The sequence below is a fragment of the Periophthalmus magnuspinnatus genome, chromosome 8, assembly GCF_009829125.3.
Source record: "Periophthalmus magnuspinnatus isolate fPerMag1 chromosome 8, fPerMag1.2.pri, whole genome shotgun sequence".
In the NCBI taxonomy this organism is placed as follows: Eukaryota; Metazoa; Chordata; class Actinopteri; order Gobiiformes; family Gobiidae; genus Periophthalmus; species Periophthalmus magnuspinnatus.
In genome coordinates, this window is record NC_047133.1 from 28,396,058 (window position 1) to 28,417,825 (window position 21,768).

The 21,768-nt window shown below is 37.6% G+C and overlaps 1 protein-coding gene across 1 annotated transcript; it reads left to right on the forward strand.

Annotated features, from left to right (window-relative positions):
• Positions 1–2,551: 2,551 nt before the first annotated feature.
• brsk1b (BR serine/threonine kinase 1b) lies at positions 2,552–18,834 on the forward strand. The gene is made up of 20 exons (XM_033971849.2): positions 2,552–3,559; positions 4,326–4,420; positions 6,168–6,253; positions 6,412–6,552; positions 6,702–6,818; positions 7,525–7,558; positions 7,637–7,705; positions 7,794–7,940; positions 10,458–10,489; positions 10,574–10,738; positions 11,203–11,300; positions 11,371–11,518; positions 12,101–12,161; positions 14,002–14,260; positions 16,842–16,890; positions 17,030–17,153; positions 17,228–17,329; positions 17,750–17,858; positions 18,101–18,190; positions 18,260–18,834. Exons 1-20 carry the CDS (start codon positions 3,472–3,474, stop codon positions 18,466–18,468), a joined length of 2,223 nt encoding a protein of 740 aa, XP_033827740.1. The 5' UTR covers positions 2,552–3,471; the 3' UTR covers positions 18,469–18,834.
• The last annotated feature ends 2,934 nt before the right edge of the window (positions 18,835–21,768 follow it).

The window sequence follows — 21,768 nt, forward strand, 5'->3', positions numbered from 1 at the left end:
ACATGTGGATAAAAGTACCAATCACATTCTCTGAACATTTATCACAATATGGAGAAGAAGTGAGCTTCATCAGGTACCTCTTTTTAGGGGTTAAATAAGTTCTATGTAAAAAGTTGAAGTGTAGTACCTGAAGGTTTGGATTTTTTGATGAGTAAGTAACTGTATTCCATATTCTTTTCCAGTTGTCATTCTCCATTGCTGCATCCAAATCCTTACTCCACACGTTTTCAATTTTCAATGGTTTATAATTTGCAATCAATAATAAATTATATATTTTTGTAACAAAGCTCTTTTTTCTATTTAATATATGGTGTAATTTGTGTGTGGTAAGGGGTTCAGGCAAATGCACATTATTGAAGATATATTGAGTTGTACTGCCATGTAGTCCAGTAGCTTCAGGCCACAGAGACACCTTTTGCTCTGTGGGTGGGGTTGAATTCTACCTGTTTCTGTGCAGATAAGTCACTGTGCCTCAATGTGTAGAAACATGTCCAATATATCATACCTAAATGACCTCTTTCAAGTGTCAAACATGTGCAAGTATATGCTTTTACCCATTTGACATGTTCACAAAAGAATGGTCATGTGACAAACTTGAGCCTATCAAATCTTTTCTGATGGAAGGTCAGCTGCAACAGGATGCTCTTATTGGCTGTTGTTGTACTTGGTGTTCTTGATTTAATAATGAACTTAGAGCTGTTTTGTTTTGTGCAACTTCCAAACAGTATCATTTTAAATGAAGTTGTCTGCAAATATTTGATTTTCAGTTGGAGACAATGAAAAACATCTTAGTTTCACAGGCTAAGAAATGCTCAGGGGTCATTTTTGAGGTGTTAAACAGCTCAGTGAGTTTCCACAGTTCTACTTTGAAGTATTGTGTATTTATATTTAGGGAATTCAGTTGTAATTCAGGAGGTGGAGATCCCAGAAAGGCATTTACAGTTGAAGAATTTCCTCTGAGCCTGAGGGTTCAAAGCCAGTTCCACTGTTTTCACTTAGGCTAAAACATTTTCGACAGCAGTATACCTATTATTGTCACTAAGCTCAACCAAGAGTTTGTGCTTATTTCCATCTTCCTGACTTAACGTACATTTAATATACACTGACCTGATCTTGATGTTGATTTGAATTGCATTTTCCTGCTGTTCTTGAAGTTTGTGTTGCAACATTGTAATTTGCCCATTGTGGGACAAATAGAGGTTTATTTTATCTTATTTATACAGCTTTTTAATTGTGCCCTGATATTCCCAGCGGTCTGATATCCAAGTACTAACCAGGCCCGGCCTTGCTTAGCTCCTGAGGTCTGACGAGATCTTGCTGTTAAGACAGTGTGGCCCCTCGGTATGGCCACTTTCATGACTACACCAGGAGTGTCCAAACTATGGCCCGGGGACCAAATGCAGCCCTCAGACCAATTCTTATTGGCCCTCAGGCCTTCAATTGTACTGGCCTAATTGATCATAATCTGTACTTTTTATGGCACATTTGAGTAATCCTACCAATATAACCTAAATAACACCACATTGCGTCATACAGACCTAATAATAATATTTAAAGCCTTATTTAAAGTACGTAAAATGTACCCATCTGAATCATACACTGTATTGACCACTGGTCTGTGGCCCTCCGTGTCTAATATATTTCAAGATATGGCCCTGAGTCAAAAGAGTTCGGTCACCCCTGCTCTACATCAATTGTAGCAAAATAGTACCCTCGCGTGGTTAATTTTGGTAAATACGCAAACATTTTTTCTCAAAAGTAACATTGCAGTAATAATAACATTGCACAGAGAAGAATGGGTTATAAAGGTCGTTAACATACTATATTATGAAACCATGGCATCATGGCACTTTATTATGAAACCATGCGTTATGCTTCTAATGTTAAATTTAAATTCATAACCACATCTGTCCTTTGTTATTTGACAATTAAATCGTGTAGTTTAAATTGTGTGCACCGCTGGATAATCTGAGTCCCATCAATAGATTAGAGGAGATTGCTCGCAGCTCTGCACACGGAACAATGTGGACCTTTTGCGCGTGCAGGGGGTGGACAGGTGCACTGATTTCACCCCTAAGCATGTGGACAGGCCTTGGCCATGCGTTCATCATACAGCTAATAGTCAGTTGAAAATGTTTTATTAGTAATATGAAGTTGTTATTCACGTGATTAAGTTTCATTATTGATACAAACATATGTACAGTTTTATTGGTATTGAATAGCTAATATTTCAAAAACATGATCAAGACCTGCTATATAGACACAATTTACAAACTTTGAATTGTAATCACCTAGGTCTGATTATTATGCATGTTTTCTGCAAATAAGTTCTTTCCTGTCTAGTCCACTGTGCATGTCTGATGATGGTCTGTTCTGTGCATGGAGCCTGGACCATGTGCTACTTCCAGATCTTTCCTCCAATCACATCTCGCCTGTTTTTGTGCGGTCGAAAAAAGGGTGGGTGCTTTGCAGGGGAGGGATGGATGCTTGGGAGGGTGGAGTGGTACCCGGATGCTGACTACTGGACAGCAGCAGGACGGTGGGAGAGCGGTGTGGAGGAAAAAACATCTCGACCAGGGGAGAGAGACGGGATATTTACGGGACATGGGTACTTCGGAGCTGTCTTTACGTTGCGCGTAAAGCAGACGGTGGGGGTGTAGCAGGGGAGGGGACGCAGTGATATCATGAGCACATCCGGCCTCGGGGAGAGAGCCACGGAAGGACGAGGGGACCTGAGGATGCCAGTTTGTGGAGTAAACCGCATATTTGACCTCTTTTGTCGCATAAACGGAAGGTACATTTTGGTTGCTGTTTGCTAAACAGCTCTACCCCTCATTTTCTATTTCCTGATGCGAGGCCAGGGAGGGGGTGAGCCAAAGAAGTGTGCACCGGATATTGGAAAACCCATTCTTCTGGTTGATACTGTTGTTATTATAGATTATAATCTGGACTACGCGTCGCCGGTACACAATTTGAACACATGAAGAAGAATGAAAGGTAAATGTTAAATATAATATGCGTGTTTGTTGTAAGGGTGAAGAAACGAAGGGGGTCCCTGACATCGACCAGGCCATTCTGATTTGGGATATTTGAGACTGCTTTTACAGAAATCAATGTGTGGTAAATGTAGCCTTCCTGTCCATCCTGGAATAACATCTCGGACTTGCTCCATTGAAAGGACGCTCAAACGACACCCGTTCTTTAATATGGACACCTCTATGCTTGCAGTTTTTTTGTGAGGATGCTACTTTCTGGATTGGACTAAGACACACCTCAACTGCATGACAAGCAAGTGCAAGGGAGTAGCCTGCAGGGCCCGGCTTCCCATCACGACCAGCTCCTCTCCACGCCGCCTGTGATCGCCTGTGATGTGCGTTACGGCGTTACGCACGCAGCACGACTCATTCCTATAGTTTGATCTTGCCTTATAAATATATCACGGTGACGGACGTAAAAGGTTGGTGGAGAAGAATGAGCAGTAAGGAGCTCACGGTGGGTCAGTCCAGTCAGTACGTGGGGCCCTACCGGTTGGAGAAGACCCTTGGAAAGGGACAGACAGGTAGGAGAAGATGAAATATAGTTTAAGTTTATTTCTTTCAAAGCTCCAATAGGAGGAATTGCAGCTATAGATTTTATGTTTGATAGTCCATGTTGCCACCTTTAAAATGATGGCAAATCTAATAACCCTTTAGCCCTATTCATTTAGGCATTGCTCTGAGTGGAAATTCATCTAACTGTTAGAAAGTTTCTGTTAGTGGTCCTTAGCTTAGGACCTGGCAGGCCAGATGGACTGTTACACTGGCTGTGGGAAAAATCATCTACATAATGCTGCAGAAACATAACTGAATGAAAATGATCTGTCATTATTGGAAATAATTTAACCTTCACCTGAGGAACACCTTGTCATTACTCTAACTGTTAATCTGTCTGCTAGACCCAAACCAAAAGGGTCAGATATTTTACCATAATATACAGTGTACTACTTATTGTTTACTTGTTTAAAAGGGTGAGAATAAAACATGACAAAAAGGTGATTGCAAGTTTGTAACAACAAACTTGAGTACTTGTTCACATTTCCATGAACAATTACAACTACAGAATGATATTACACAAAATAATAAACTACAAATATCAGTAAAACCACTCTGTCATGTCTTGTTTTAATTAAGATTTCAGTTATTTAGTAACTTTAGACTAGCAAATCAATACCAAAAGGACACCAGCTATGGCCTTAAGTCTCTTTTGACCTTTTAAATGTCACACCACCATTTGCTTTTGCACAAAAACAACTTTTCCTCTCAATGATGTTTGTGTTTGCGTTCCAGGGCTGGTAAAACTGGGGGTCCACTGTATAACGGGACAGAAGGTGGCCATAAAGATTGTGAACCGAGAAAAGCTCTCAGAATCGGTCTTGATGAAGGTATAGTATCCATCATTATAGTGCACACCATGAAGCCTGCTGCAACGGTCTGTGTTCTTCTGTGCTCCAAATGTCAGAAAATAGAATCACAAATAGAGATTTTTTTGTCTGTCAAGGAAAGTCACTGGTGTGTTGAAAGTTGGAAGTGTGGAGTGTGTGGGCAGTGCTTCTGTAAACCCAACAATAGAGATAAGTTGGCCGTGCTAATTGAGGGCTCAAATATAGCGTCTATAACTAAGCAGCTGTACTGAAATGTTTTTGACATGGGTAATTTTGTTGTGGTATGTTCAGTTGTTGATATTCATCTGTTTTCAGCATGGTGCTGTGTAGGTACAGTGCCACATGTCATTTACCTTAACCTATACAACCAAACAATCCAAAAATGACATTTGAAAATGAAACCTTCTTTACTTTCAATGAATAATTAGTATTTGATTTATATATTCTGTCCCATCTCCATACAGAATAAGCAAGCTGATAACAAATTACATTGAACAACATTATGAACACAGTGAATGTATTTAAGGCTATTAATAGTAATAGACCAAAACCTATATCCCAACAACCTGTTTTGGTCAGCAATAAAATTGTGCGTGAACCTGTGTCAGATATCAAATATACATAATCCTTGTATACATTCACTAATACTTATTTGAGGACATTTTTATGATGTTTTTATTTTTTGTATGCATATTTCAGTTTGTTGGGTAATATTATTTTTTGGAGTAATAGTAATATCGATTTTTTTGGACTGTTATACTTTGGTGTGGTAGATTTAGGAACATTTGTGGGTTCAAAAAAACACGCTGACCATGAAATCTTCTGCAAAATTCTTCTGCAAAAATCTTGCTTTCATTATGTGTTATCTAACTGCTTATATACAAAGTCACTGACACTTTTAAATCTTCAATAACTCCTATAATTCTTAAGTTATAATCACCAAATTTTAGCAGTAAGTAAATTGAACCTTCTGAGATTTTTGGCAATATATATTGTTATAATTGTTCACTTACACTTGAACTTATCACCACTTAAACTAGGGGAAGTAAAAATTACCTAATTTAAAAAAAATTATGTTTTATAAGTGTCCATCATTTTGGGTTTTGTCCCAAATAGCCCGATCCAACACACTTTGCAGAACATTTGAAAGCATTTCCAGGCTTCTGGGCTTTGATCCTCGATATTGTGTTTTAAGTTGTTTATTGTCTGAGGTTTATTCACAAACACCTTTTCTTTAAGATCGCCCCACAGGAAGAAATCTGGACTAGTCAGGTCTGTGGAGATCACATACTGCTCCTTGTCTTTGAAAACGACTAATTATTCCTTTAATGACATTTACGCTCGGGGCATCTCTGGTATTAAAATGTCAACAGTAACACCGCTGGGTTTCTGAATTTGACCCATGTGACTCAAAGTACCGTACTGTACAATGAGGGTCCATTCCTCGGTGCTGTATTTGCTCATATTAATGTCGGAAGTGTAGTTCTAAATGCTCTGAAAAAATAAAACAAAAATATTTAGGAATAAAGAGTTATAAATTTTTTTCAACTGTCAGTGACTTTTGGGCTGCCCTGTAGTACCTGCACTTGCTTTTGGTGTTCCACTCATCTATATTAACAAGTTGTAATTACTTTTTACTTACTGTTAATTGCTTACTGTCTTATTTTCCTCTTCAAATTTCCACAACTTAAGCACTCACCTCTCCCTTAACCTCTTTCCGCCTCTCCTCTCCCTTCTATCTTTCCAGGTGGAGAGAGAAATAGCTATTCTTAAACTAATCGAACACCCTCACGTCCTCAAGCTGCATGATGTGTATGAGAATAACAAATATCTGTGAGTATCTAATCTCTGCTCTCCTCACTGAAGCCTCTATCTCCATCAACTTTGGTACTGGACATCTGCCAGCTCAAATACAACCTTGAATTTAAGACAAAACATGGCAAGGTTAAAAATAACAATAATTTCGGGTAACCGTTGTGATGGTGTGGCAGGTACTTGGTGCTGGAGCATGTGTCTGGGGGAGAGTTATTCGACTACCTAGTGAAGAAGGGTAGACTGACACCCAAGGAGGCTCGGAAGTTCTTCAGACAAATCATTTCGGCCCTCGACTTCTGCCACAGTCATTCTATATGGTGAGTGTGTGTGTATATATATATATATATATATATATATATATATATATATATATTCTTATTTAAAGTTTTAAATGTAATCTTATTATCTCAGAATGTTTTTTTTTTATGGTCTGTGTTGATGCTCACTAAACATCCGATTGGTGCAGTCATAGAGACCTGAAGCCAGAGAACCTCCTCCTGGATGAGAAGAATAACATCAGGATAGCAGATTTTGGCATGGCCTCATTGCAAGTGGGCGACAGTTTGCTAGAAACAAGCTGTGGGTCAGTATCAAACAAGTACTGGTAAATGAGCAGGTTCTTATTGAATATAGAAATTTGATTATGAAAAAGCAAAGGTCCTAAAATTCATAAACAACTATAACAAACATAAAATCCACTCAAAAAGTTAAAGCTTTTCTTTGCAAACACTGTTAACAGAGTTTCTTTTTTTACTTTCAATAACAAAAAGTTATATCTAATAAAAAAAACAGACACATTTGTTACTTTTAGCACTTCAGTTAGTATTCACCAAATGTTTTGTGTTGTATGTGTGATGACTTGTACCTAGTCACGATAATAACTACATTGACTTATTGCTCTATAAATGAGAGGTGAAGCAAGTATTTTTATATATTGTCTGTACATTTTCTTTGCACTAGTGGGGAACTCTTTGTTATTTTTTTGTACTGTGGTAAGATTTGAAGTGTAAAGGGTTGAATAAATAACTGCTATGACTCATTATAGATAAACGAAGTACTACAGTGTTTCATTCTGCTGTTTTAATAGGTTTTTTTAGATAATCTTGCTTTAGAGTTGTTGCGTTGTAGGCATAGATTTGTTTCAATATTATTGTTTATCTCCTGTATTTAAAAAAAAAATACAAATCTCACTTCAAAATATGTTAACGTGACAGGCCTACTTGTCAATTTTTTTCTTATATATGTGTTTTATTTCTTATTTATTTATATTATTAACACTTTTGTTACAGATCTCCACATTATGCCTGTCCAGAAGTCATACGGGTAAGCAGTAACATATTTAAATTAGGCATAAAACATACAATATTCATTCCAAACATTCCTAGCTGTAATTTAATTTAGGGAGAGAAGTATGATGGCCGGCGAGCTGATGTCTGGAGCTGTGGAGTCATCCTTTTTGCTCTTCTTGTGGTGAGAACTTTAGTCTTATTTTTATGAAAATAAAAAATAACAATATAAATATTATTATTTTCTTGATTGTATTTTCCCATTTTTCCAGGGTGCCTTGCCGTTTGACCATGACAATTTGCGGCAGCTTCTAGAGAAGGTGAAGAGCGGAGTGTTTCACATGCCACACTTTATACCACCAGACTGTCAGTCACTGCTCAAAGGAATGATAGAAGTCAACCCGGACAAGAGGCTCACGGTAAGAGGAGAAAACGTGCATTAGAGAGACTTGAAAAAGTTCTTTAATAATTCATTCATATTAGTCTGTAGATGGAGGAAGGAGTTGCCAAGTATAAACCTTGTATATTGGCGCATGACAATCTGTGCTTTATTTAATTCATTTTAAACAAGCACACAATGTCAGGAATGAATTATAATGTATCTATTATAATTCATTCCTGATATTGTGTGTCATTATTTTGGTTTGTTTTCTTAATAGTAAGACAGGTTATATAAAACTCATGTAAAAGAATGTATCATGAAAATAATTCATGTGAAACAGTCATAACAGATACAAATACAGATACAAAAACTCTTTATGCGTAGTCTGTTCAAGATAGATGGCAGTAGGGTCTGACTTACTGGCACCACCTAGACATAGCATATTATTTTTATACTATATTGCCTGATGATAAAACATTTCCTTGACAGACCGAGTGGCCTACATTAATGAACATTTCTGTAAATCCATCAGATTTAGCAACCTGTAGTCCTCAAATAGATGTTACTGTGTCATTGTAAATAAAGTAAGACCAGTAAAATGTACAATTTATGGCCAAATCTATTTTCAAATCCCAATTTTTTAGAGCACACATTAACAACAGATACATGTTAACATGGCTTAGTAAAATATGCTGAAGTAAACCAATTTTACAGTTATTTTCTAGATCTAAATGTTATATAGCTGTACACTGTTTAGAAAAAGTGAATGAGGGAAAGATTTCTTTTTAATTTGAGGTTGTGTCATCTTTCATCTATACATTATACAGCATCTATCTATAACGGCTAAATAATTCAGGCTAGGCTTAAAAAAATGGTTATGGTAAAACCAGGCCTCTGCTGATCTTGTGAATGGCTGTATAGGCACATAATTCAGGTGGTTGAAAAGATGTATACACCTATCAAAGTGAAACCAACTATCTTTTCATAAAAAACCTTTGTTCATAGAGGCTCAGGAAGTTACTGGTGGCCACTGGAGAGATACTGAAAATCAAACCAGTATGTGGGAGAGTTTTTTATGACATTCATTTGGCACAAACTTGTAATGAAAGGGGTGTCAGTGAATTTCGAGGACAGGCAGAGACCACTTGTGATCTGCCTGAGTGATAATTTGTGAATAAAGAGAGTGAGAAAGTAGAAGTCTGCTCTGGCTCCCATTTGATGAGCTCTGAGCTTGTGAGCATGTTGATTATTGCTGGGTCACACTGTTGTCACCTTGCTTCTTATAGATCAAGAATATCAGGAATATCTGCAATAACACAGTTTTTATTCTTTATAAAACACAGAACTGATGTTGTTTCTGCATATGAACTGATACAAACTCATTTTTTTCAGGTTTTGGCCTAGATTTACTCAACTACTTAGTAATCTTGATAGACTACAGTCCTATCACAGAGCCAAGCTTTCATTATTTTTGTTGTTTACTTAGGTAGTGTGTGGTTATTGGTCCTTGAAGAGCAAAACCTGTATCATTGTTAAGAGACTATTTAGGCTATATTGATTAAAAATAACTGAATAGATCTGACAATTTGTCAGCTATACTTAGTAGTTTACCGGTATTAGATTTTTCTTAAATATTTTGTAAACATAACCATTCTCTGTCCCCAAACAGGAGACATGCTCACCTAATATATTGATTTGATGGACAACAATTGTAATGTTAATTTATTCACTATATTTTGTTTTACATGAAGCTAACGGTGTTATTATCCAATCAGAATTCAGAATGAGCTCCTCAGTCTGTCTTTCGTACAACTGAATATTGTTTACAGTTACCCCAAAACGGCTCTCTATATGTCATTTACTGTCTCCACTACATGAAAGTTAATGCCATGTGAGCTTCAGTTATGATAATTACATTTCTGTAGTTTGTTTGTTGTTGGTTTTTTTTAACTATATTGCACTATTTGCTGATCTATGTTATAAGTCTTCCTCATCAAAAATATACCTGGAGTTGTGTTTTAATTCATTCACACATGTTTAACACACAAACCCTTGGATCATTTTGGAAATGCCAATCTCTACTAAACAAAACGTAAAAGGTAGTGGTTAACTTGAAAACTACCGCTTAATGCAATACTCAAGTCACTTTACGGAGATGTTACATTAGAGTGTATTTTTAGTTTATTTTTAAGTCTGTTTTTAAAAATTATTTTAAGCTATTCATCTATTATCTTGTTTTATTGCATGTACCATTTTCCTTCTGTTCTTTAACTGTGCAGTGCAATACTGGAATTTCCCCTCTGTGGGACTAATAAAGGCATATCTTATCTTAATGACATCACAAGGTAGAACCACGCATTTTGAGCTTTGGAGATGTAGACAGACTAATAATAAAGGGTTACTCAAACATGTGTGAATGAAACAAAACACAACAGCATTATAACATGGCTAAAAGCTCACAAGAATCAAAGAATATGACCTTAAAACCAGCAGGTGCACTTGAAATAGCACATCAACGCAATACTTATCCATACTACCTATTTCTTTTTTACAGCTTGAAGCAATACAAAAACATGCCTGGTATATGTAAGTACTATTTAAACTTGCTGTTATTCCATTACCTTATCAATAACAGTATTGAATATATATTTTGTGGCCCCCTCGCTGCAGGAGTGGACGACATGAGCCGTGCCCAGAACAGCCCCCTCCTCGCCGCGTGTGTGTAAAGAGAGTGGTTTCCGTCAGTGACCTGGACCCGGATGTCCTGGAAAGCATGTACTCATTAGGCTGTTTCAGAGACCAGGCCAAGCTCAAGCAGGACCTTACAAGTGAGGAGTGAGTAACTAAGTCTATTAAACACCTATTTCATGAGTAACTAAGTCTATTAAACACCTATTTCATGTCAATTGTGAATCTTGTATAATTGAATGTGTATGTAGGGAGGTATGCTGTTTGTTCTTTTAGATCTATTCATTGTAGCACTGTGGGTTTGGCAAAGAGGATCTACCTCAACAATAGTAGTTTTATCTATTTTTGTTTACCACTTTGTGTACACTTCTAGAGCTCCTTCACACCCACAATACATTAGTGAACTAAACACCGCACTGAAGATGCAAGACAAAAATATTTTCTTTCGTTTTGCTGGGTAGAACACTGTGGCATTAAAATATCACTAAGATCTTTGTTAATGGAAGGGAGGATGTGAACTGACAAGTTTGTGGGCTTCATTTCAGTACGGGTCTGGGTCTTACGGACTGAGGTTACGGACCACTTTCTAACTTCTTCATCTTTCCCTGTAGAGAGAACCAAGAGAAAATGATTTACTACCTCCTACTGGACAGAAAAGAACGTTACCCTAGCTATGAGGATGAAGATCTGCCCCCCAGGAATGACCTTGGTAACAGTAATTATTTTATTCTTCTACAACCCCTTATTTGATGATACCTTAACTCATTCTTTTCTCTCAGATCCGCCCAGAAAACGTGTTGACTCGCCCATGTTGACGCATATCGGTCGCTGTCGCCCTGAGAGGAAGAGTCTAGAGGTGCTCAGTGTGACAGAACAGTCACCCACTCCCCCCCGAAGGGCTCTGGACACCAACGCACACAGCCAGAGGTTTGCAATAATGTATCAATGCGCTACCTGTTTATAATCGGAGGATTTATTGATGATAACATTCATTTATTTATTGTTAACCAAAGTACAATTATCAACCCTAACCAATAACACTAACAATGCTGATTTTTAAGTTCACAACTTTGTCTACACCATACTTTTGGTTAATCAATACAGTTCTTGTACATATCTAATTCATACATTGTATGTATTATGCATGGAACGAGTTTGTGTCACAATTATCATGGCCAAATAAGTACATGACTACATGCACCATGTATTTAAATTAAAAAGACATTTCATTTTGTATTTCCAATTATGAATATATATATATATATATATATATATATATATATATATATATATATATATATATATATATATATATATATATATATATATATATATATATATATATATATATATATATATATATATATTTATGTTTATTTATTTATTTATTTATTTATTTATTTATTTATTTATTTATTTATTTATTTGTTTGTTTATTATGGAATTGCCATAAGTGAAAACAACAGTGGTCTAAAAGAGAACTGTTCTCTCATTCTGTACTCTCTGCAGATCTCGTTCAGTGAGTGGAGCATCCACGGGGCTGTCGTCCAGTCCCCTCAGCAGTCCCAGGGTAAGACCTAACTTCCTGCGAGGATGGACAAAACATTATCAATCACAGACTTGACAAAGCTCACACAGCAGCCTTGATAAACAGAATGCTAAAAGACTGTTATGTGGAGCGTTTTGCCACAGTTTCTTCTGGAATAATCTGACCTATTTTAACATTTGAATGACGCAGCAGTGCTGGAAGAGTGTGCAGACTGTGCTGGCCTGCTGCCCCAATCTTTACATTACATAACTAAAAATGACATTCAGAACATTGGATTTTTTTTTACCAGTTTTTGATCAGGGAAAAGTTATAAAAGACTGCAGACCTTGGTTTTCCTACTTTTAAATTGTTCTGTAGAAATATCACTGCCTGGGAGCTTGTGGGAACGTCCAACCTCTTCATTGTCACTATTTTTGCGGATTTCTTCTGCAGATTGCTTCTGCATATAAAATCTGAAAAATAAACAACACATTATTGAATTTATGGATTAAGGAAATGTCAGTTTTTCAATTAGTAGCCTAAACATTATTTTTAGGAAATATTTTAAAAATAAGAATACATCTTTCCCTTCACCAAAATTAAAGTGCTGCCAAACTAGTTTTGTGAAAAATATTTGCAATGAAAATAATTTGTATTATCATTGAGCAGTGTGTGATATTCATGAAGTACCCTGAGATATCAAAGTGTGATTATTTTGTCTTATCCTAGATCGCACCTCACTTCCCGTGCCTAGTATCTCATTCACAGCCATGCTCATCATATTTCAACAGCATGCATTGTCATGTACCATCTGCATAAGAAAGCAAAGGTTTCTAGCCTGACCAGCCCTTCTTACTATTCTTTTGGTTTTTGTGTGACATTTTTAGTATGCTTGATAGTAAAAGTAGAAAGGCTGCATACAGTATTTTGGGAGCAGAGTTTGAGCTATAGCTTTTTATCTCCTAATTGAGTTATAATAATTTATTACAATGTAAAAAGCTAGGTATTAAATACACATACAAGTTTAAGATTCTCACAATGATTAGACATCCACTTTATGATCCTAAGTCCAAGGCAAAAATGTTCCAGTATTGTTTAAAATGACATACAACTTCAATCTATTAAAAAAGTAGACAACTTCATGTTGCATATTGTTGTCAACACTGACTACAACTATTGCTAGGTGTTAAATGGGGCCGGGTGATCTCAAGTAATCATGTTAATGCACTCATTGTTCCTGCAGTAAAACGAAACATGACAGATAAAATGATATGATGTCCATATGTGAAATCAGGGCATATGGCTAATGGACAGTTTATATCTCATACATATTACCTTTAGATGGAAAAAACACATTTTATTCAAGTTCTACCAACACTAAAAACTGTGAGTATATAGTGCCCTGGTTATTCAAAGGGTTCCTGACCCACTTCACATAATTTTTCAGCACAGGTTAGGCTAGTGAGCCTACCTATTTTCATCTGCCATGTGACCACGCCTCATGATCATTGCTTGCTCATTTGTCCATCCTTCTCTCTCCACATTTCTCTGTTCCCATCAGAGTCCAGTCTTCACTTTCAGCCAATCAGAGGTCACTTCCACCTGCACCTCCTCCAAAGAGCCCAAATCATCCAACGCCACCACTTCCAGGCCCTCTGCTCGACCATCGCCTGACCCCAAAACTCAGACCCTCCCATCCAAGGGCCCCACAGATCGGCCCCAACTCCACTCCATGAAGTCTCTTCCCTTGCAGAGCCCCCCATCTCCCTCCCCCTCCCCTCTCCTGTCCCCCATCCCACGCTTCTTCAACTTCCCTTCCCCATCCTTTAAATCTAAGAATTCCCCCTCTAACTCCTGTGCCACACCTTCCCCCATCTCCCAGGTAACGCCACAGGGCTCTCCTCTGCCCACCCCCCTGGGCACGCCTGTACACCAGCTGCAACCCAGTACCCCTTCCTCCTCCTCCTCCTCTTCCTCCTCCAGGGCAGATGGAGGGGGTGGGGCAACCTTGACACTCACTCCGCCCTCTAGCCCTGGTGGGAGTATGGGTGCCTCAGGCTCTGCCCACTGGAGGACACGACTCAACTCCTTTAAAAACAATCTGCTGGGTTCACCACGCTTCCATCGGCGCAAACTGCAAGGTCAGGTCATTTTTTTGTTTAAATTACTTTTTTTAAATTAAGAAAGTGGTTTCACGATGATACATCTAAGATTAGTTGATCTGTCTATTGAGGATGTTATAATGATTGTTTTTTAATGAGAGCCTGGAAAATAATTGCAGCATAATAATTTATTTTTTTTTTATGTCTATAATTTTTTTTGTTTCAAAATTGAGTTGGTTATTACCTTTTGTAAAGGAATTTGTCATGGCCATCATTTGTAAAACATGTCCTTTGAGTGCTGAAAGTGCAGTACAGTGGGGCAAAAAAGTATTTAGTCAGCCAAAACAAAACTGTGCAAGTTCTCCCACTTAAAAAGATGAGAGAGGCCTGTAATTTTCATCATAGGTACCCTTCAACTATGAGAGACAGAATGGGGGGAAAGAATCCAGGAAATCACAGGATTAGGATTTTTAAATAATTAATGAGTAAATTCCTCAGTAAAATAAGTATTTGGTCACCTACAAACAAGCTAAAATTATCCTTGACCGGGTTCTATGCAAAATCTCACCCTGTGGAGTCAAAATGATAAGAACAGTGAACAAAAGTAGACCTAGTGAATGACCTGCAGAGAGCTGGGACCAAAGTAACAAAGGCTACCATCAGTAACACTACGCCACCAGGGACTCAAACCCTGCTGTGCCAGACGTGTCCCCCTGTTTAAGCCAGTACATGTCCAGGCCCATCTGAAGTTTGCTAGAGAGCATTTGGATGATCCAGAAGAGGACTGGAAGAATGTCATATGGTCAGATAAAACCAAAATAGAACTTTTTGGTAAAAACTCAACTTGCCATGTTTGGAGGAGAAAGAATGCTGAGTTGCATTCAAAGAACACCGTACCTACTGTGAAGCATGGGGGTGGAAACATCATGCTTTGGGGTTGTTTTTCTGCAAAGGGACCAGGAGGACTGATCCGTGTAAGGGAAAGAATGAATGGGGCCATGTATCGTGATTTTTGAGTGAAAACCTCCTTCCATCAGCAAGGGCACTGAAGATGACACGTGGCTGGGTGTTTCAACATGACAATGATCCCAAACACACAGCCCGGGCAATGAAGGAGTGGCTTCGTAAGAAGCATTTCAAGGTCTAGCCAGTCTCCAGATCTCAATCCCATAGAAAATCTTTGGAGGGAGTTGAAAGTCCGTGTTGCCCAGTGACAGCCCCAAAACATCACTGCTCTAGAGGAGATCTGCAGGAGGAATGGGCCAAACTACCAGCAACAGTGTGTGAAAACCTTGTGGAGACTTACAGAAAATGTTTGACCTCTGTCATTGCCAACAAAAGTACACTGTCTGGCCAAAAAAAAGTCGCCACCTGGATTTAACTAAGCAAATAGCTTGGGGTTGCTGCAGTTGTTCAGGTCTAGGTTCAGGAACAGTTTGTGCTCAAAGAATGAAGTCAACTGACACCTGAATATACTGAATGACCAGGTTATTCCATTAATGTTTTTTTTCTTCCCTGATGGCATGGGCATATTCCAAAATGACAATGCCAGGATTCATCAGGCTCAAATTGTGAAAGAGTGGTTCAGGGAGCATTAGACATCATTTTCACACATGGTCCAGACCTTAACCCCATTGAGAATCTTTGGGATGTGCTGGAGAAGGGTTTGTGCAGCGGCCAGACCATCGACCATCATCAATGCAACATCTTGGTGAAAAGTTATTGTAACACTGGATGGAAATAAATCTTGTGACATTGCAGAAGTGAAATCAAAACAATGCCACAGCGAATGTGTTCCGTAATCAAAGCTAAAGGTGGTCCAACAAAATATGAAAGTGTGTGACCTTTTTTTTGGCAAGGCAGTGTATAGCAGAGTATTGAGATGAACATTTGTTATTGACCAAATACTTATTTTCCACCATAATTTACAAATAAATTATTTACAAAAAATGTGATTTTCTGGATTTTTTTCTCATTCTGTCTCTCATAGTTGAAGTGTGCCCATGATGAAAATTACAGGCCTCTCTCATCTTTTTGGTTTGGGAGAACTTGCACAATTGGTGGCTGACTAAATACTTTTTGCCCCACTGTAAATGAGCAAGATACATATACCTACTTGGTCTTCTGGATTAAGGGCCTCTTCAATATAGCTGAAATTAGTTGTGTATGTATAAATTATGTATAAAGGCTTATGTGAATTTTGACCTAAAATGTAAAATCTTATTATAAGTGTCATTAAAAGAGAAAAATAAAATCAGAAAGTAGACACTTATTATGAAAAGCAGTAAAAGCACTACATCCGTAATCTCCTTCCAACAATCAAATGTAATATGAGCCACAGGATGCTGACAGCAGGTTATCAATATTGTACCTTTAATAAGTCCAGTGTTATACGACTGTGCACAGTGTTATTCTTTGATAGTATGCTAGTAGCTTGAAATGCCATTGTTGTTTTTCATCTCAATTTAGTCTAATATCAGCATACTGTGGTCTATAGCCCTGCTGCCTGCTGACTAATGGCTGAATCTGTGATGATGTGTAATTAGGCCGATTGAGTTAAAGTCTGTCATATCCCGCTCCCCCTCCTCCTCCTCCTCTGCTTTTTCTGTTCTGTTTTTAGTTCCCACGTCTGAGGACATGTCAAGCCTGACTCCAGAGTCCAGCCCAGAGTAAGTATTCATCAGTGTACATGTATCTGTCTGGGCAATAGAATTAATTCAATGCAAGTGCTATTTAATACTTTAAACCTGCTATTCAGATGGGAAAATAAAAATATAGATATGATATGATGGTTCCGTTTTCTTATAGGTTGGCCAAAAAGTCCTGGTTTGGCAACTTCATCAGTCTGGAGAAAGAAGAGCAGATCTTTGTGTTGATTCGGGACAAACCTCTGAGCTCCATCAAAGCAGATATCATCCATGCCTTCCTCTCAGTCAGTTCCCCTCCTCCACTTTCTCCTCTCAGTGCATCACTATTTTACACATCTGAATCTTCTGTCTCCCCTAGATCCAGTCTTTGAGCCACAGCGTCGTATCCCAGAACAGTTTCAGAGCTGAGTACAAGTCGTCCGGAGGGCCCTCTGTCTTCCAGAAACCTGTTAAGTTTCAAGTATGTACTTTATTTAATCTACTTTCTATTTTATTTTGGGAAGAGGCCAAGAAATCTGCAATGCCTTGTCAATCTTTTTAAGCATATTTTCAAATAAAATTCATCTAGTACACATTTAACTACTAAACATTTTATAAATGTCTGTCTAACATTAAGTAATCCAATGATAGTGTTGTAAGTAATATGTACTTTTCCTCATGATCTTACAAACTTGCAGATCTTTTTTTAATACTGAAGTCTTCTCTTACTATGTGCCAACATTGCTACTTAACTCCCTTTTATGGCAAACATTTGACATTTTGACGTGGATTCAAATATTCACACATTCACATTGAAATTCAGCAGGAGGGTTTTTGCATATCCATGTGATCATTGTTGATCATTGTAATTAGCCTAATTTTGTGCTTCCTTCTTCCCTAGGTGGACATAGCATACTCAGAGGGAGATAGGGAGAGAGAGAGGGAACGAGCCGAGAGAGAGGGCAGAAGAGAGCTGGGAATCTACAGTGTCACCTTCACTTTAATAGCAGGTATAGGCCTCATATCAAACATATTGCTCATAACAGTTGCTACGGTCTGTTTATCTCACTGTGCAGTTTAATGATATACGGACGATAGAATAATAGAAATATTCTAGAATGAGAGAAACTACCTTACAGAATAAGACGTTTTTCAGCTGGATATAAACTGCTTTCAGAACATAATTTTCTTGATAAATATGTGGTATGGTATGGTAGAATCATCAGTATCAGATTTTGAATCCTTTTGGCAGGTCCTAGTCGCAGATTCAAGAGAGTGGTGGAAAGCATCCAGGCTCAGCTTCTCAGTTCTCACGACCAGCCCTCTGTGCAGGCCTTAGCTGGTGAGTACTCCTCTTATGCTTCGCAATACACCAGCTCCCTTTAAACCATATGTCTCTCTTATTCATCAGATGAAAAGAATGGGCAACTTTGTCGCCAGCCCAGTACTCCGTCGAGACAGAATTCCCGGCGTTCTGAAGGTGGATCAGATCGAGGAGAGCGGGAACGTGCTGATAGTGGCAGTGGAAGCAGCACTGGGAGCATTTTACAAAGACGTGGATCAAGTAAAGACAAGACCAGACTCCTATCCTCTACAAATGGGACACAAGCTCATCCCTAAAGAATGTTCTGGAGGACCATCACGAGGTTACCCCACCCTGTCTTTTTTCTTCTTTGCGCTGTCCTGTCCATATGTCCATATTCCTCAGTCATTCCTTCCAACTAGCTTCTTCGGATCAAACTTCAGCAATGGTGTGGAGAAGGCTGTCCTCCTCACTTGTCATTCTTAAAACCTCAACACTCCCAAAGTAAGAAAAAGGAGGCAATATGAAAGCTGATGACATACTTAACCAAATACAGTCCTTGATTTTACTCTGTAAATGTACCATCTTTCCAAATGGTAATTTAACAAACCTCTAATGGATTTATGCAGGAATTAAACCACTTCCTGAGCTGATCCTGTATAACAAACTACAGCTTGCTGATTCTTAACCTTATTGTCAACACAGGTGGATGAATACAAATGTTATAACAATATTAGCTTAGTTTAAGAAAAAAAATAACAAAGTACAATATTTATCATCAGTGCAATGCCACCACCATTGTGACTGCTGTGAATATGTAATAACAACACTATCGATGAATAATGAACCAATGTGAAACAAACTAGAAATTCATATAAATCTGTGAATAATTTGGTTGTTTAACTTGTGTCAATATGGCCTTCATGAATGTAGACAGAATACCTGTCTTTATTCTAATGACAGAAGTCGGGCTTTAATCGTGGTTGCATCTGTAGATAACAAACACCCTTAACTACCCATATGTTATAGAAAAGGTTTTTGGTAAAAAAATAAAACCAACACTGTATGTGGTGGTCAATGTAACAGAGATCAACAGCTAGATAAATATTAGTATTACTTAATTAACACATGCCCTTTACATCAGTTCCCTTCTGACCTATTTCTGATTTACACTAATAAAGCTATGACACCATATTGCCTTTAACAGAGAGGAAATTAGTTGTATCATTTAATTCCACTCACGACAATAGAAAGAAAGAAAAAAATGACAAAGTTCGAGTAGCTTGCATGAGTAGCCCAAAGCAAGTTCATGTAGACTTATTATGAAAACAGACGTGATTTTGTCTTGCCGCCATGTTTACAGTAATAATTGATTTTAGACTTACCTTGACTAGTATTGAATATGAATTTGCAAAATACATTATTATAAATAGCTACTGATAAATACATCACCAAAGCCATCATGTAACATTCTTTAGAAAAATAAGAAGTGCCCACTATTATTTTGTCATATCTAGTCTAGTTAGTATTAGACACCGCACACAAAGATTGCAATGTTTACTTTGTTTTTCTACACTATGAACCGTTTTTTATATTTTTGCCAAGAACAGGGTGGCGCTAACCATTTGAATGTCAGAAACTTTTTTAAACTAAGGTGTACATTTTGTTCCATATATTTATTCAGATGTATTTATTTATTTATTGTGCATTATTTTTTTGTCTGTATGCTGTATCAAGTGAAATTCCTGGCTGCAGTGGAAAACCAGCTGAACCAAAACATCCAAACTTGATCAAATTCTTTGTGACACTGTCCCATTTGCTAACCCCTATACCATTTGGTTTACCACGTGGTTACATGACCCCCTCAAAAGGCATTTTGAATGTTTTTAAGATTCCAACATTAAATCATCGTATGTAGAACATCAATCTCAAAAAAGGGAAACAGAATGAAAAAAACAGAATGCAATAATTTAAGAACATGATGTAACTATATTTTAATATTATAAAACTTTCACTGCAGCATCTCATACAAGTTGGAACAAGCACAACTAAATGTGTAACAACTAAATGTGTAATTATCAAGTTACTTACTTAAATTCTAAGTAACTTACTTTTAGTTACTTAGGAAATATTAAGTTAGTGTTATAAGCTTCCTAATAGACCTATTCTTATTTGACCTCTTTGAGCCTTTCTTTGCCCCTGTCTTTATATGTTTTATGCTTATAAATTTGAATGCAATTTCAATCTAGACTGTGGCTTCATATAAACTAATTTGATCGGCTTGCATTCTGTGGCATATTACACAGTATCCCAACTTTTTGAGGAGTTAGTTTGTTATAGCTTCACATTTTGCATTGCTATATGTCCTTAAAACAGCTAAACAAGAATACAGCACCATTTTTGTATCAGTTAAAATTTGGATTTCACAAACTGTTACATGGAATTAGTTGGAATGGACCTGCAGTTACTTCTTTGCGCCATCCGAATGTTACATTAGCTTACAGCCTTTTTGGCCCTTTTCTGGAGGTTACATGCTATATCTGAGAGTGCAGATCGGAGCTATCATGTTACAAATGGGCCCTTTTCTCTCTCAGCATTATAGGTCATGTTCATCTCCCATCCACAATCAATGAAGGTCGCTTAAGGACGAAAGAAAAGAATGAACTACAGAACAGTGGACTACAAAAGAAACTATTGTGTGATTTACATTAAGACTCAGTGGGACCTTGCTATTGAAAGGATATGCCGCTCCTTCTCCTCCCCACCAACCCATTGTCCCATTCACTCCACATTTTCTACTTGTTTGTAACCCTCCAGCGGCCATTATAACCATGCACATATCTTGCTCATTATGTAATCATTCCCTCCCTTGTTTTATACACAGATGCTGTATACATTTGTATGCCTGTCTGTCCCCATTGTATGCCATCTGTATCTATGTAGCACTCACTATTTTATGACACTATAGTCACCATCATTCTAATCATAACTTCTCATTCGTATTCATTGATATTATATTCTCTGGCCCATTGACCCTTTTATCATCATCAAACACCCTCCCCCCTCTTAACCCCCCACTCCCTTTCATAAACTATAGAATTTTTATTGTCCTGTCCTGAAGTGAAGTCTAAAAATTGGGAAAAATTTCTTGTGTGCAGGAGGGTGGGTCCACAATAAAGTACACAAAAACTGATGATGATGATGATGATGATGATGATGAAGACAAAAAGTAATGTCTGTACAATAAGAAATGGAAAAGTGCACTATTATGACAATGATTACAATTGCCTGTAAGAAAAACTGACCATTAAACAACAATGGAAATAGTGTCTTTGTGTGTATGTGTTTATGTTACATCCGCCTGAATCATTCTAAATATTTTGCTTGAGAAATCAAGCACTGAAAAGAAATGTAAAAAGTCAAGTCCAAGAAACAAATTAGATGCATTCTGATAGTGTATTTGCAAGTGTTACTACAAAGTTATAACCATGGTTCACTTGTTTGTTGATTTTATACCGAACAAAAGACGTCTTACTCCGACATACTCGAAACACTCTGCCAATTCGTTATATTATATTATCTTTTGATTATGTTTAGAAGCCTAGCTCTTTAATTAA